Below are 12,161 nucleotides of genomic sequence, written 5' to 3'. Positions count from 1 at the left end.
ACTTCTGGGATAGAGATACTTGGTTAACTTGACTGTGGTGATAGTTTTTGTCTTACCCTTCACACGTGTACAGTTTATGTCCATCCTCCCTCAGTCATGCTGTTGAAGTTGGACAGCCTCCCCATATTGAGACAAATGGCATTGAAGCCAGAAGCTTCCTAGGACTCCCTTTGCTCTTTACACATCAGGGGTTACGTTTTATATTTCTCACAAAAAAATCAGAATAAGAGATATATATATATATATTTTTTGAGACGCTCTTTCGCCCAGGCCAGACTGCAGTGGCGCTATCTCAGCTCACTGCAAGCTCCGCCTCCCGGGTTCACGCCACTCTCCTGCTTCAGCTTCCTGAGTAGCTGGGACTACAGGCACCCGCCAGCACGCCCGGCTAATTTTTTGTATTTTTAGTAGAGACGGGGTTTCACCGTGTTAGCCAGGATGGTCTTGATCTCCTGACCTCGTGATCCGCCCGCCTCGGCCTCCCAAAGTGCTGGGATGACAAGCGTGAGCCACCGTGCCCGGCCTGCGATATTCTTAATTTAGAAACGTACCAGAGAATATTTAAAAAATCACACTCGGCCGGGTGCGGTGGCTCACGCCTGTCATGCCAGCACTTTGGGAGGCAGGCTGATCATTTGAGGCCAGGAGTTCAAGACCAGCCTGGCCAACATGGTGAAACCCTGTCTCTACTAAAAATACAAGGATTAGCCAGGTGTGATGGTACGTGCCCGTAATCCCATCGAATTGGGAGGCTGAGGCAGGAGAATCGCTTGAACCTGGGAGGTGGAAGTTGCACTGAACCAAGATAGTGCCACTGCACTCCAGCCTGGGCGACTGAGTTAGACTCAAAAATCATGCTCCTGACTAAAAATTTCCAGGAGTTCCTTTTAGTTTTTTCTGTTTCTGTTTTTCACACACAGACCAACCAACTAAAAAGTGACTGGGGGAAAAAAAGGAAACACCACACTATATCTTTTTGAAATGTAAGTATACAGATTTTAATTTATTTTTAAGAATAATTTTATATTTTAAAAACAGGACACATACTGTATGAGTAAACAGTGTGGCTGACACAGACCGAGTCCACACTGGTAAGCTTTTGAGAACCATTTACACTATGTTGACAGTAGTACTGCTGCAGGCAGACAGAGGAAGAATAAATAATAGTGCTTCAAGAAGAGTAGTGATTGAGAGGGTAGGTAAAGAGGGCGCCTCATCATGGATGCTAGAGCAGGAACAACTCCCCAGTAGTGACATGTGCAAAGTTCCAGATCTCCACGACAAAGACAGCCCAACCCATTGGAACAAATAGACTCCCAATGCAGCTGGCAACTGCGGGGGTAGAAGAACTCAGGCAAAGTAGGCACAGGAATGGGGAGATGAGAGCCAGGGACAAATGCCGAAGAAAGCGTTCCGACAAGCATGTGTGTTCATACATGCACACCCTCAACAAAGGGCACTGAACTGTGGAACAGAACTGAACACAATTTAACAAAGCAGCTCCCAGCCTTCCTGTCACCTCTTTGGCAGTAGGGCAGGCCATCTCAACTTCGGACGCACACAGACATTCTCATCAGGAGGAAGGCTGTCCTGTGTGGTGGGGACAAGGCTTCAGGTGAGAGCAAAGCTATGATAGCTACAGCATTAATTGAACATGCCTAAACAAAAAAGATGTTAATTACTAGTTATAGGTATACATGCCAAAATTACCCCAGGGATGGGCATAGTCAATCGTTTTCCTACACAGCGGTGAAATAAAACAAGCTTTGATCACGCTTCAGCAAGTAAAATTATGTGGTAGAGAAGTCAGGTCCCATATGCTAAAATTTGCACTTCCTGCCATAAACCTTTAACGTATTTAAGTCAAAACCAAGTCCCCTAGGACCACTAAACCTATGATGGACTTTCAACTGTAACACTCATTCACATCTTTAAGTTAGGCCCATGGTCATGGAACCTGGCCAGGGTTTCAAGCATGCCTAAGCTGAAGAAAAACTAAAGTCACCCCCATATAATTAGGTCCAGTCTAGGCACAGGAAGCCACAGCTGGTTGACTGATCAGGGCTTCTCAGGACTGGATGTTGGTTGAATTGAGGATTCCAGAAGTAGCATCAGATTTGGAAGCCTTTGAAAGTTCTCGCTGTTGAAAAATAAATAACATCAGTGGCAGTACTGCCTCTATTACACATGCCCCACCCTTCTAAGTACGGTTGTCAGCAAAAGGTCCCTCAAAGGTAGTTTCTCTGAGATCCCTAGCCTGCAATAGGCTGCGTTAGGAGTAAAAGGTGAGGAACTCTGAGCACCATTCTATTAGTCATAGACAGAGTGGATGTGCACGCATGCCCGTGACCCCTTTCCTCAGCCAGTCCATCCTGTTACACCTCACAGAAGGGAAATCCTTCATACAGTCACGCACTGCATAATGATGTTTCAGTTAACGACAGGCCACACACACTATGGTGGTCCCATAAGATTATACAATATTTTTACTGTACCTTTTCTATGTTTAGATACACAAATACTTACCATTGTGTTACAGTTGCCTACAGTATCCCAGGAATAGCCTGAATCAAAAAAACCCACAATTGCCTACAGTATTCTTTCTGTAACATGCTGCCCAGGTTTGTAGCCTAGGAGGAAAACGCCATACCATATAGCTTAGGTGTGTAGGCTGTTCTGTCTAGGACTGTTAAGTACACTCTGATATGTACACAATGAAACTGCCCCACATTCTCAGAACATATCCCTGTCATTAAGTGAGGCATGACTCTACTTCACAAAGCTACTTTAGAGTCGTCAAGGTAAGTAGGCAACAAGCTTTGGTCTCTTGAGCCCTTTATAAAACAATGGGCCAGAACATATATCTACCAATCCCTGGGGCTGAGGCCTTGTAACCTGCTGGTGATTTGATCTCATGCTGGAGCACATGGTATAGCAGCAAAAGGCAAAGCATGAATGGCCATTGAGAAAGACATATTAGCAGAGGTTAGTTTACCGGCTTTGGTGCTGCCTGGTGGAGTCCATCAGCCATAGCAACCCAAACCAGACGAACCTACCTAGGACTAGCCACACAGATAGGCAGGTACATTTAAGCCTCAGATAAAATGGGCCTTGGCTGAACAAGTGAAAAAGAGAAAGCTGGACCTCTGTCCAGCAATCAGCCAGAGTGACACACACCCACTTTTAAAGGTAGAAGAACCACCAGCCATGTAATTTGAAAAACATGCTGGAGTAGGAAGCCAGTTTCAGTGATCAAAACTAGCTGCAGCCTTGGCCAACTGTTCCATTCTCCATCCCTGCGGCAATTAAGAGGGGAGGGAGGCTAGGAGTTTAACTCAATATCCCCTCAAGGGTGAGGGACATCCTCACCTCTCGCTAGTAAAATATTGAGAGAAGAAATCACAGATTAAGTAAAAGGCAGTGTAGTTAGCTGTTAGCAGATATAGAGTAGGATAACAGGAAGTGAAGAGCATTCTGGAAAAACTTGCTTCCAGTGCTTCATCTATGCTTCAGTAGCTCAATGTATGGAAAGAGGCAAAGGTGAGGAAATCAGCATTAGCTAGCTGAGACTAGAGCTGGCGGTTGGGCCCTGAGGGGTTAGGAAGGCATATACTCCAGGAAATAATCAGCACACAGGCCAAGAGCCTCATTGTAGGCAGCACACAGCGGGGGCTCCCTTCCCCACGTGATGGGGCCTCTATTCTTTCCAGCTATTGCAGGCCTTTGATGTCACAATTGGGGAGGGTCAAGGTTTTCTGTTAAACATGATTTAAAACTGCTTGACTTTAGGGGCTGAGAATCCAATTCAAGTCTGAACAAATTTTATTAATCTGTTGTGAATGTAAATCAGATGTGTTTTTTTGAGTCCATGATAGGAATTCCTGCTTCCTTTGTAACACTGCCGAGATTACTGGTTAGGGTAGCCCTGTGCCCAGATGAATGAAGCCAGCAGATGACAGATCAGTTTGGAAAAGGGACATGCAGGGGTTGCCATACAGACCTGAAGCCCAACAGTGGAATTGTCAGAGAGGGACGGATCCTTCTAAGAACAAAGAATTAAGACAATTACCAAGAACTCCACCAAGAGAGCACCAGGGCAGTGATAGAGGGGTTGCCTCCTGCAGCCAGGGAATGGTATGTATTAAGCAGAAGGATCCAGGTTAAATGTCTAGTTGCTGCTGCCAACTTCCTATACAACCCCCCCCTTAAATCATACCCACCCCGCCATGGTCAAAGCAGGAAAGGGATTCTCAGCCTCCAAGGTAGCTGCCCTAGCTAATAGCCTGGGTGCCCCTGGGAAGATACCCACTCTGCCCCAACTGTGTGCTCCCCAGAGACTGGTAGATATTAGAAAAGGTGAATTACCGCAAACTCAGAATAGGTGCTGGCAACAGAATTAATGCTGAAGTTGCGCTGGAGGGGGGCCGAGCCAAGGTACCCACCACTCAGGATGCTGCCGTTGAGCTCCAGGTTCTCCTTGTTGGCTCCATGCCTGCCGGTACGGGGTGTTTTCTTCCCTGAACAGGTGGAAGCAGCGACTGGCTGCAGAGAAAGAGATCCACGTATCATCCTTCTAATGAACGTGCACACGCACACACAATACCTGCACTGGTCAAAGGCTGAGACTATCTTTATATTCCTGTCTATAATCCTATAATTTTTAGTTAAAAAAAATTATATATATATATATATATGGGGCTGGGTGTGGCTCATGCCTAGAATCCTAACACTTTGGGAGGCCAAGGCAGGAAGACTGCTTGAGGCCACATGTTCAAGACCAGTCTGGGCAACATAGCAAAACCCTGTCTCTAGAAAAAAAATTTTTTTAAATATGAATTCCTGATTTACAGAACACCTATCTTGAGCATAGTCTAATAAAATATTTGAAAGACTGAATGTGTTTTACCACATACTTTCCACATCTCTACTGAGTACTTGGTATGTCTAGTGATCTGGTTTCACTGGGCTAGAACCCACATGCAGGGGACCTATCTCCATACCAGCTGAAGACTGGGCTTGGAATTGAAGATCAGGCAGGGTCGCTGTAGACTCAGTTTCCCACACATCCCACTGCTTCCCATGGTATGGTACCAGTGGGGCTCAGAGTGACTGTTCTCTTTTTTTGCACATTAGTTTTGGACCATTATTTAATGGTGAGCTAACTTATATCTGTCAACTCTCAGCATCTCAATAAGAACAAAATCCAGGGATCTTAGAATCTAGAACAAGTAGGTGGGGCCTCTGGGTGAACAGGCTAGGGGTGCATGTGAGGATGTGCTTAGACACAGGGCATACTAACCTTGCTGCCAGAAGGAGGAAGTCGAGACACGGGGGAGTGGTAGATTGTCCCTCCAAAGATAGGCCGAATGCTACTATTGGCCGTAGCATTGGACATAGTGGTAGTGTTCAGCTAGGGAGAAGAGCACATGGGTAACTGATGTGCAGTAACATCCTCAGCATTTCCAGCAACCCGTCTACCCTACAGAGAAATGACTATGGGAGGCAGTCCAGGGAAGACGGGTTTACATGGTGAAGGGCTGTGTCTAATACTGCATAGTTTGAAGAAACCTGTGAAAAGTTTTCAAAGCCTATCACTATCCAGCAAATGGAAATGTAAAATGGTACAACCACTGTGGCACAAGACATCTGGCATACGACCCAGACATTCCACTCTTAGATGTCTCTACCCAAAAGAAATGAAAGCATAGATCCATACAAAGACTTAGACGTAAATGTTCACAACAGCTACCTGCAGCAGCCAAAAGCTGGAAACGGCCAAATACCCACCAGCAGGTAAGTGGACAAGCAAACTGTGGTAAATTCATACAGTGGAATGAATATTGATCTACAATAAAAAGGAGTGACCTTTTGATACATACAACAACAGAGATGAATCTACACTAAATGAAAGAAGCCAGACAAAAAAGAATATGTACTGCGGGATTCTATGTAAAATGTTTCAAAATGCAAACTAATCTATAGTTAAAGAGTAAATCCCTACTTGCCACAGCTAGAGGCTGGGGGCAAACCAGGAGCCAGGGAAGGAGGGAGGTAATACAAGAGGCACTAGGAAACTTTGGAGACCATGAAATGTTGATTATCTAAATTATGGTGACAGTTTCATTGTGTAAACCTACATACGTCAAAACTTATGATATGCTAATGATAAGAGCTGTAAATGTTTTTGAGATGGGGTCTCACTCTGTCACCCAGGCTGAAGTACAGTGGTACAATCTTGGTTCACTGCAGCCTCGACCTCCTGGGCTCAAGCAGTCCTCCCATCCCAGCCTCCTGAGTAGCTGGGATCACAGGCGTGTGCCACCACAACCAGCTAATTTTTGTATTTGTAGTAGAGATGGGGCTTCAACATGTTACCCAGTCTCCCAACTCCTGAGTTCAAGCAATCCCTCTACCTTGGCTTCCCAAAGTATTGGGATTACAGGCTTGAGCCACTGCACCCAGCCAACTTTTTTTTTTTTAATTAAAAAAATTTTAGGGGGCCGGGCATGGTGGCTCATGCCTGTAATCCAGACTTTGGGAGCCCAAGGCGGGTAGATCATCTGAGGTCGGGAGTATGAGACCAGCCTGACCAACATGGAGAATCCCCGTCTCTACTAAAAATACAAAATTAGGTGTGATAGCACATGCCTGTAATCCCAGCTACTAGGGAGGGGGAGGTTCACGCCTGTAATCCCAGCACTTTGGGAGGCCGAGGCAGGCAGATCTTCTGAGGTCAAGAGATTGAGACCATCCTGGCCAACAGAGTGAAACCCCATCTCTACTAAAAATATAAAAATTAGGTGGGCGTGGTGGCGCGGGCCTGTAGTCCCAGCTACTCAGGAGGCTGAGGCACGAGAATCACTTGAACCCAGGAGGCGGAGATTGCAGTGAGCTGAGATCGCGCCACTGCACTCTGGCCTGGCAACAGAGCGAGACTCCATCTCAACAAAACAAAACAAAACATTTTAGGCCAGGCACAGTGGCTCATGCCTATAATCCCAGCACTTTGGGAGGCTGAGGCAGGAGGATCACTTGAGCTCAAGAGTTTGAGACCAGCCTGGACAACTTAGTGAGACCTCATCTCTACTAAAACTCAAAAACAAACAAAAAAACCCAAAAATTAGCTGGGTATGGTGGCATGTGCCTGTAAGTCTCAGCAACACGGGAGGCTGAGGTTAGAGAATCACTTAAGCCCAGGAGGTTGAGCTGCAGTGAGCCATGATGGCGCCAGTGCATTCCAGTGTGGGTGATAGAGCGAGACACCGTCTAAAAATAATAAATTTACGTTACAAAATATAAGTAGGGAGAAGAAATAATGCTTTTTTACTTATCAAAAAGAAAAAAGTAGGTCAGGGGCAGTGGCTCACGCCTGTAATCCCAGCACTTTGGAAGTCAAGGTGGGTGGATCACCTGAGGTCAGGAATTCAAGACCCTAGCCAACATGGAGAAACCCTGTCTCTACTAAAAATACAAAATTAGCCGGGTGTGGTGGCACATGCCTGTAACCCCAGCTACTTGGGAGGCTGAGGCAGGAGAATCGCTTGAAACCAGGAGGCAGAGGTTGTAGTGAGCCGAGATCACCCATTGCACTCCAGCCTAGGCAACAAGAGTGAAACTCTGTCTCAAAAAATAATAATAATAATAAAGTCCTCTCTGACTTTGTGCTGTAGAGATGAAGAATCATTACATGTTCCATTTAGTAAGCGTGAACGTTGTTTTTCACATGGTACCACAAGGCCATCTCTTGGTCTTACAGGGAAAATGGCATTACAGGTTTTCAGGAAAACCGCTGAAGCTTTCTTTTCATCGTTACCAGAATGTTGGCAATCATTCCCCTCCCCCCGCCCCCCAAATTTAATGCAAGGACTCAACAAGCACAGACACCAAAGCTGGCCACTCTGTGACTGTCACTATAGGCCACTACTCAGCCTTCCATCCACTCTCAAGTGGACTCGACATAAAGGAACAGAAAAACCCTTCCCATCTCTGTAGGACAGAGGGCAAGAGGTGTAGGGAAAAGAAAGATCAGACTGTTACTGTGTCTATGTAGAAAAGGAAGACAAACTCCATTTTGATCTGTACTAAGAAAAATTGTTTTGCCTTGAGAGGCTATTAATCTGCAACTTTAGCCCCAACCCTGTGCTCACAGAAACGTGCTGTATGGAATCAAGGTTTAAGGGATCTAGGGCTGTGCAGGATGTGCCTTGTTAACAATATGTTTACAGGCAGTATGCTTGGTAAAGGTCATCGCCATTCTCCATTCTCAATTAACCAGGGGCACAATGCACACGGAAAGCCGCAGAGACCTCTGCTCAAGAAAGCCTGGGTATTGTCCAGGTATATCCCCGTACTGAGACAGCCTGAGATATGGCCTCGTGGGAAGGGAAAGACCTGACCGTCCCCCAGCCTGACACCCATAAAGGGTCTGTGCTGAGGAGGATTAGTAGAAGAGGAAGGCCTCCGTCTCCTGCATGCCCCTGGGAACAGAATGTCTCGGTGTAAGACCCGATGTACGTACCGACATTCGTTCTGTTCTTAGGAGAAAACTGCCCTGTGGCTGGAGGCGAGATATGCTGGCGGCAATGCTGCTCTGTTACTCTTTACTACACTGAGATGTTTGGGTGGGGAGAAGCATAAATCTGGCCTATGTGCACATCCAGGCACAGTACCTTCCCTTGAACTTATTTGTGACACAGATTCCTTTGCTCACATGTTTTCCTGCTGACCTTCTCCCCACTATCACCCTGTCCTCCTGCCGCATTCCCCTTGCCGAGACAGTGAAAATAGTAATCAATAAATACTGAGGGAACTCAAGAGACCGGTGCCGGTGCAGGTCCTCTGTATGCTGAGTGCTGGTTCCCTGGGCCCACTGTTCTTTCTCTATACTTTGTCTCTGTGTCTTATTTCTTTTCTCAGTCTCTCGTCCCACCTGATGAGAAATACCCACAGGTGTGGAGGGGCTGGCCCCCTTCAAAGAGGTGGCTGGGACTACCCTCACCCACTCCCTTGAAATCAGTGTTTCCTAAGCCTTGTGTTTACCTTACGTGCTTTGCCCGGTGTATTGGGAGCCAGTCCTCGCCGCTTGCTGGGTGTTCGAGGAGCGCTGCCATAGAGCATCTCTGTCTCCGTCTGTTTTTTGTTCTTGAGTTGCTGTGTGAAAGTCAGAAGCAACAGTGATAAATCTCAGGAAGAGAGCAGGTCTGGGATGGCAACAGAAGCAGGGCCAGGAATCTAGGCCCATGTCTCTGCAGCCAGAGCTAAAAAGAGCTGCCACGGGCTCCCTATTCAACAAACCCTGGTCCCTAGCAGAGACTATGGGCTGCTCAGATTACCTTCTTCCTCTTTTCCCAATTTGCGTTCACGTTCACACTTACTCTTTCCTGCTTGGCTCTCTCTTTCTCCAATCGATGCATCTCCCATTGTTCTGCCACATACTCCATGAATTTCTGCCCATTCACCATAAATGCCTTTGAATGTTCCTGTTCCCACAATTCAATTCGTGCCTTCAACTCTTCTTCCAGCTGAGACCAGAAACAAGGACATGTTAATTACTTCAACTCTTTAGTGCAAAGCCCAAATGCAATGTTTTCCCTAGAGAGTGACTCCTCCTCCTCAGGGCATCATTAGCCTCATTTCAGGTAGCTGGGCCCACATGGGTACAGGTCAGAGTGACCAGAAATCAAAGCCTGGGGACATTTCATTCACACAACACACAAGAGTGGAAAATGGCAAGAACCCAAAGTTTAACCACTAAGATTTTGGTGCCTGAAGTTGGAGGCAGCACAGGGAAGATCAGCAATATGAAACAGGCAGTGAACATCAGGAGTAGGACTCTGAAATCAGACTTAATGGGGTTCAATCTGCAATCGCCCTCTTTACTGGCTGTGAAGCAGTGAGCAAATTTACATTTTTTTTTTGAGACAGTGTCACTCTGTCGCCCAGGCTGGAGTGCAGTGGCACGATCTCAGCTCACTGCAACCTCCACCTCCCAGGTTCAAGCGATTCTTGTGCCTCAGCCTCCCGAGTAGCTGGGATTACAGGCATACACCACGCGTGGTTAATTTTTATATTTTTAGTAGAGATGGGGTTTCATCATGTTGGCCAGGCTGTTCTCAAACTGCCTCGGCCTCCCAAAGCCCTGGGATTACAGGAGTGAGCCACCACATCCGGCCAGATTTACCTAATTTCTTAGTACCTCAGTTTCCTCGTCTGTAACAATGGAAAGAATACCAACCTCATAAGGATGTTGTAAGGATTAGATGAATTACTAAATGAGAGCATTTTGAAATGATATCCCTGACTTAACTCAAAAAATGGTATTATTATTATCAAAGTGGAAAATGGTAATGGAGCCCACAGGACTCTCTCTCTTAAAAGCTTTCCTTATGTAACTGGCTGAATTGTGTTTCCCCCAAATTCAAATGTTGAAGCCTTAACCCCTAGTACCTCAGAACGTGACTGTATTTGGAGACAGCGTCTTTAAAAAGAGAATTAAGGCCAGGTATCGTGGCTCATTCCTGTAATCCTAGCGTTCCTGAGGCCGAGATGGGAGGATTGCTTGAGGCCAGGAGTCCAAGACCAGCCTGGTCAACACAGCGAGACCCCATCTCTTGGGGAAAAAAAAAAAAGAATTAGGTTAAAATGAGGTCATTAGGTGGGCCCTAATCTCATATGACTGGGAGTGTTTAGGCCACACATATTGCGGGAAAACCATGTAAACACACAGAGAAGACGACGACCATTTACAAAGCCGAGAAAGGCCTCAGAAGAAACCAACTCTGCCAATGACATGTTGATCTCAGATTTACAGCTTCTAGAGTTGTGAGAAAATAAGTTGCTGTTGTCGAAGCTGCCCAGTCCGTAGTGTTTTGTTTTGTTTTTTTTGAGATGGAGTCTCACTCTGTTGCCCAGGCTGGAGTGCAGTGGCGTGGTCTTGGCTCACTGCAACCTCTGCCTCCTGGGTTCAAGCGATTCTCCTGCCTCAGCCTCCTGAGTAGCTGGGATTACAGGTGCCCGCCACCACACCTGGCTAAGTTTTGTATTTTTAGTAGAGACCAGGCTGGTCTTGAACTCCTGACCTCATGATCCGCCTGCCTCGGCCTCCCAAAGTGCTGGGATTACAGGCGTGAGCCACCACACCCGGCCTGTAGTGCTTTATTATGGCAGTCCTAGCAAACGAATACACCTTGATATGCAGTTGCTTATACTAAATATATAACTTATTATCTCTGCCTAATCTCTGAAGAAAATAGTTTTGGGGCTAAACAATAGAAAGAAAAAGACATACAAATAGTGAGGTATCTTTGTAACCAAGCACCAAAAACGCTTAGCAACATTATTACCTTGGGCAGCATTTTCTGGAGCTTGGCTCGTTGTTTTTCTTCTTTTAGAAGATTTCCTCCTCGGTTTGTAAATCGATTTGGATCTGAAGCTTTTCTCTGTGAAAAGTACATTTTAATTAGTGGAAAACCTGGCACCATGAGACCAATAACTTCTGCCAAGATTCTTTGTTCTCGCCAGGCGCGGTGGCTCATGCCTGTAATCCCAGCACTCTGGGAGGCCAAGGTGGGCGGATCACCTGAGGTCGACAGTTCGAGACCAACCTGGCCAACATGGCGAAACCCCATCTCTACTAAAAATAAAAAAATTAGTGAGCGTGATGGTGCGCACCTGCAGTCCCAGCTACTCAGGAGGCTGAAGCAGGAGAATCACTTAAACCTGGGTGGCGTGCAGTGAGCTGAGATTGTGCCACCGCACTCCACCCTGAGCAACGAGCGAGACTCAAAAAAAAAAAAGTAAATTGTTAAAGCTTCTCATTCTTTTTAACTTTTCTTTTTGTTAACTTTTCTGTTTTTGACTGTCTTCTTTCTAGTCAAGTAATGCAGTGGGAGTGGGAGAGGAACAAATCTGTAACTGGCTGTGATCATTGAGTTATAAACACCACTACACTCGGAGCAGCATGTATTTTCTTTTAGAACATATACGGTATATCAGAATAGTAATGCAAGTATATAGCTTGTAATTATAAATTAGGTGTGTATACTCAAAAATAAGGGCACATAGGCAGAAAAGTTTATAAGATACTCTTGAAAATTAAATTGTTTCCCTTCCATACTGCTTGATTGGTGACAGCCAATAGTTACTAAAGAGGATGGTAATTC

The 12,161-nt window shown here is 46.0% G+C and overlaps 2 protein-coding genes across 10 annotated transcripts in view; one reads left to right on the top strand and one right to left on the bottom strand.

Annotated features, from left to right (window-relative positions):
* The window catches only part of LOC116463652 (RCC1 domain-containing protein 1-like), a 34,226-nt gene that overhangs the window by 10,521 nt on the left and 11,544 nt on the right, over nucleotides 1-12,161 (top strand). Inside the window, exon 9 of one of the 2 annotated variants that reach the window (XR_009212106.1) lies at nucleotides 921-983. The gene's annotated coding sequence lies outside the window, so the exon portion shown is untranslated. Of the gene's footprint in view, nucleotides 1-920; nucleotides 1,005-12,161 lie in introns of those variants that run through there. The other variant, XM_058434781.1, reaches the window with a different exon arrangement.
* LOC116463650 (protein regulator of cytokinesis 1) overlaps nucleotides 974-12,161 on the bottom strand; it is a 28,507-nt gene continuing 17,319 nt past the window's right edge. Inside the window, exons 9-15 of one of the 8 annotated variants that reach the window (XM_058434778.1) lie at nucleotides 11,343-11,438; nucleotides 9,375-9,521; nucleotides 9,040-9,150; nucleotides 5,300-5,410; nucleotides 4,366-4,542; nucleotides 4,001-4,042; nucleotides 974-1,590 (exon numbers count right to left, since the gene is read on the bottom strand). In XM_058434778.1, coding sequence (XP_058290761.1) covers nucleotides 1,516-1,590; nucleotides 4,001-4,042; nucleotides 4,366-4,542; nucleotides 5,300-5,410; nucleotides 9,040-9,150; nucleotides 9,375-9,521; nucleotides 11,343-11,438 — 759 coding nt within the window. In that variant the 3' untranslated portion in view covers nucleotides 974-1,515. Of the gene's footprint in view, nucleotides 2,141-4,000; nucleotides 4,043-4,365; nucleotides 4,543-5,299; nucleotides 5,411-9,039; nucleotides 9,151-9,374; nucleotides 9,522-11,342; nucleotides 11,439-12,161 lie in introns of all 8 variants that reach the window. The other 7 variants (XM_032146838.2, XM_032146842.2, XM_058434779.1 and 4 more) reach the window with 7 other exon arrangements.

Source organism: Hylobates moloch, unplaced genomic scaffold (assembly GCF_009828535.3).
Source record: "Hylobates moloch isolate HMO894 unplaced genomic scaffold, HMol_V3 SCAFFOLD_47, whole genome shotgun sequence".
Taxonomy (NCBI): Eukaryota; Metazoa; Chordata; class Mammalia; order Primates; family Hylobatidae; genus Hylobates; species Hylobates moloch.
The sequence above is the reverse complement of the archived record's forward strand: the minus strand, read 5'-3'. Positions and strand labels throughout refer to the sequence as shown.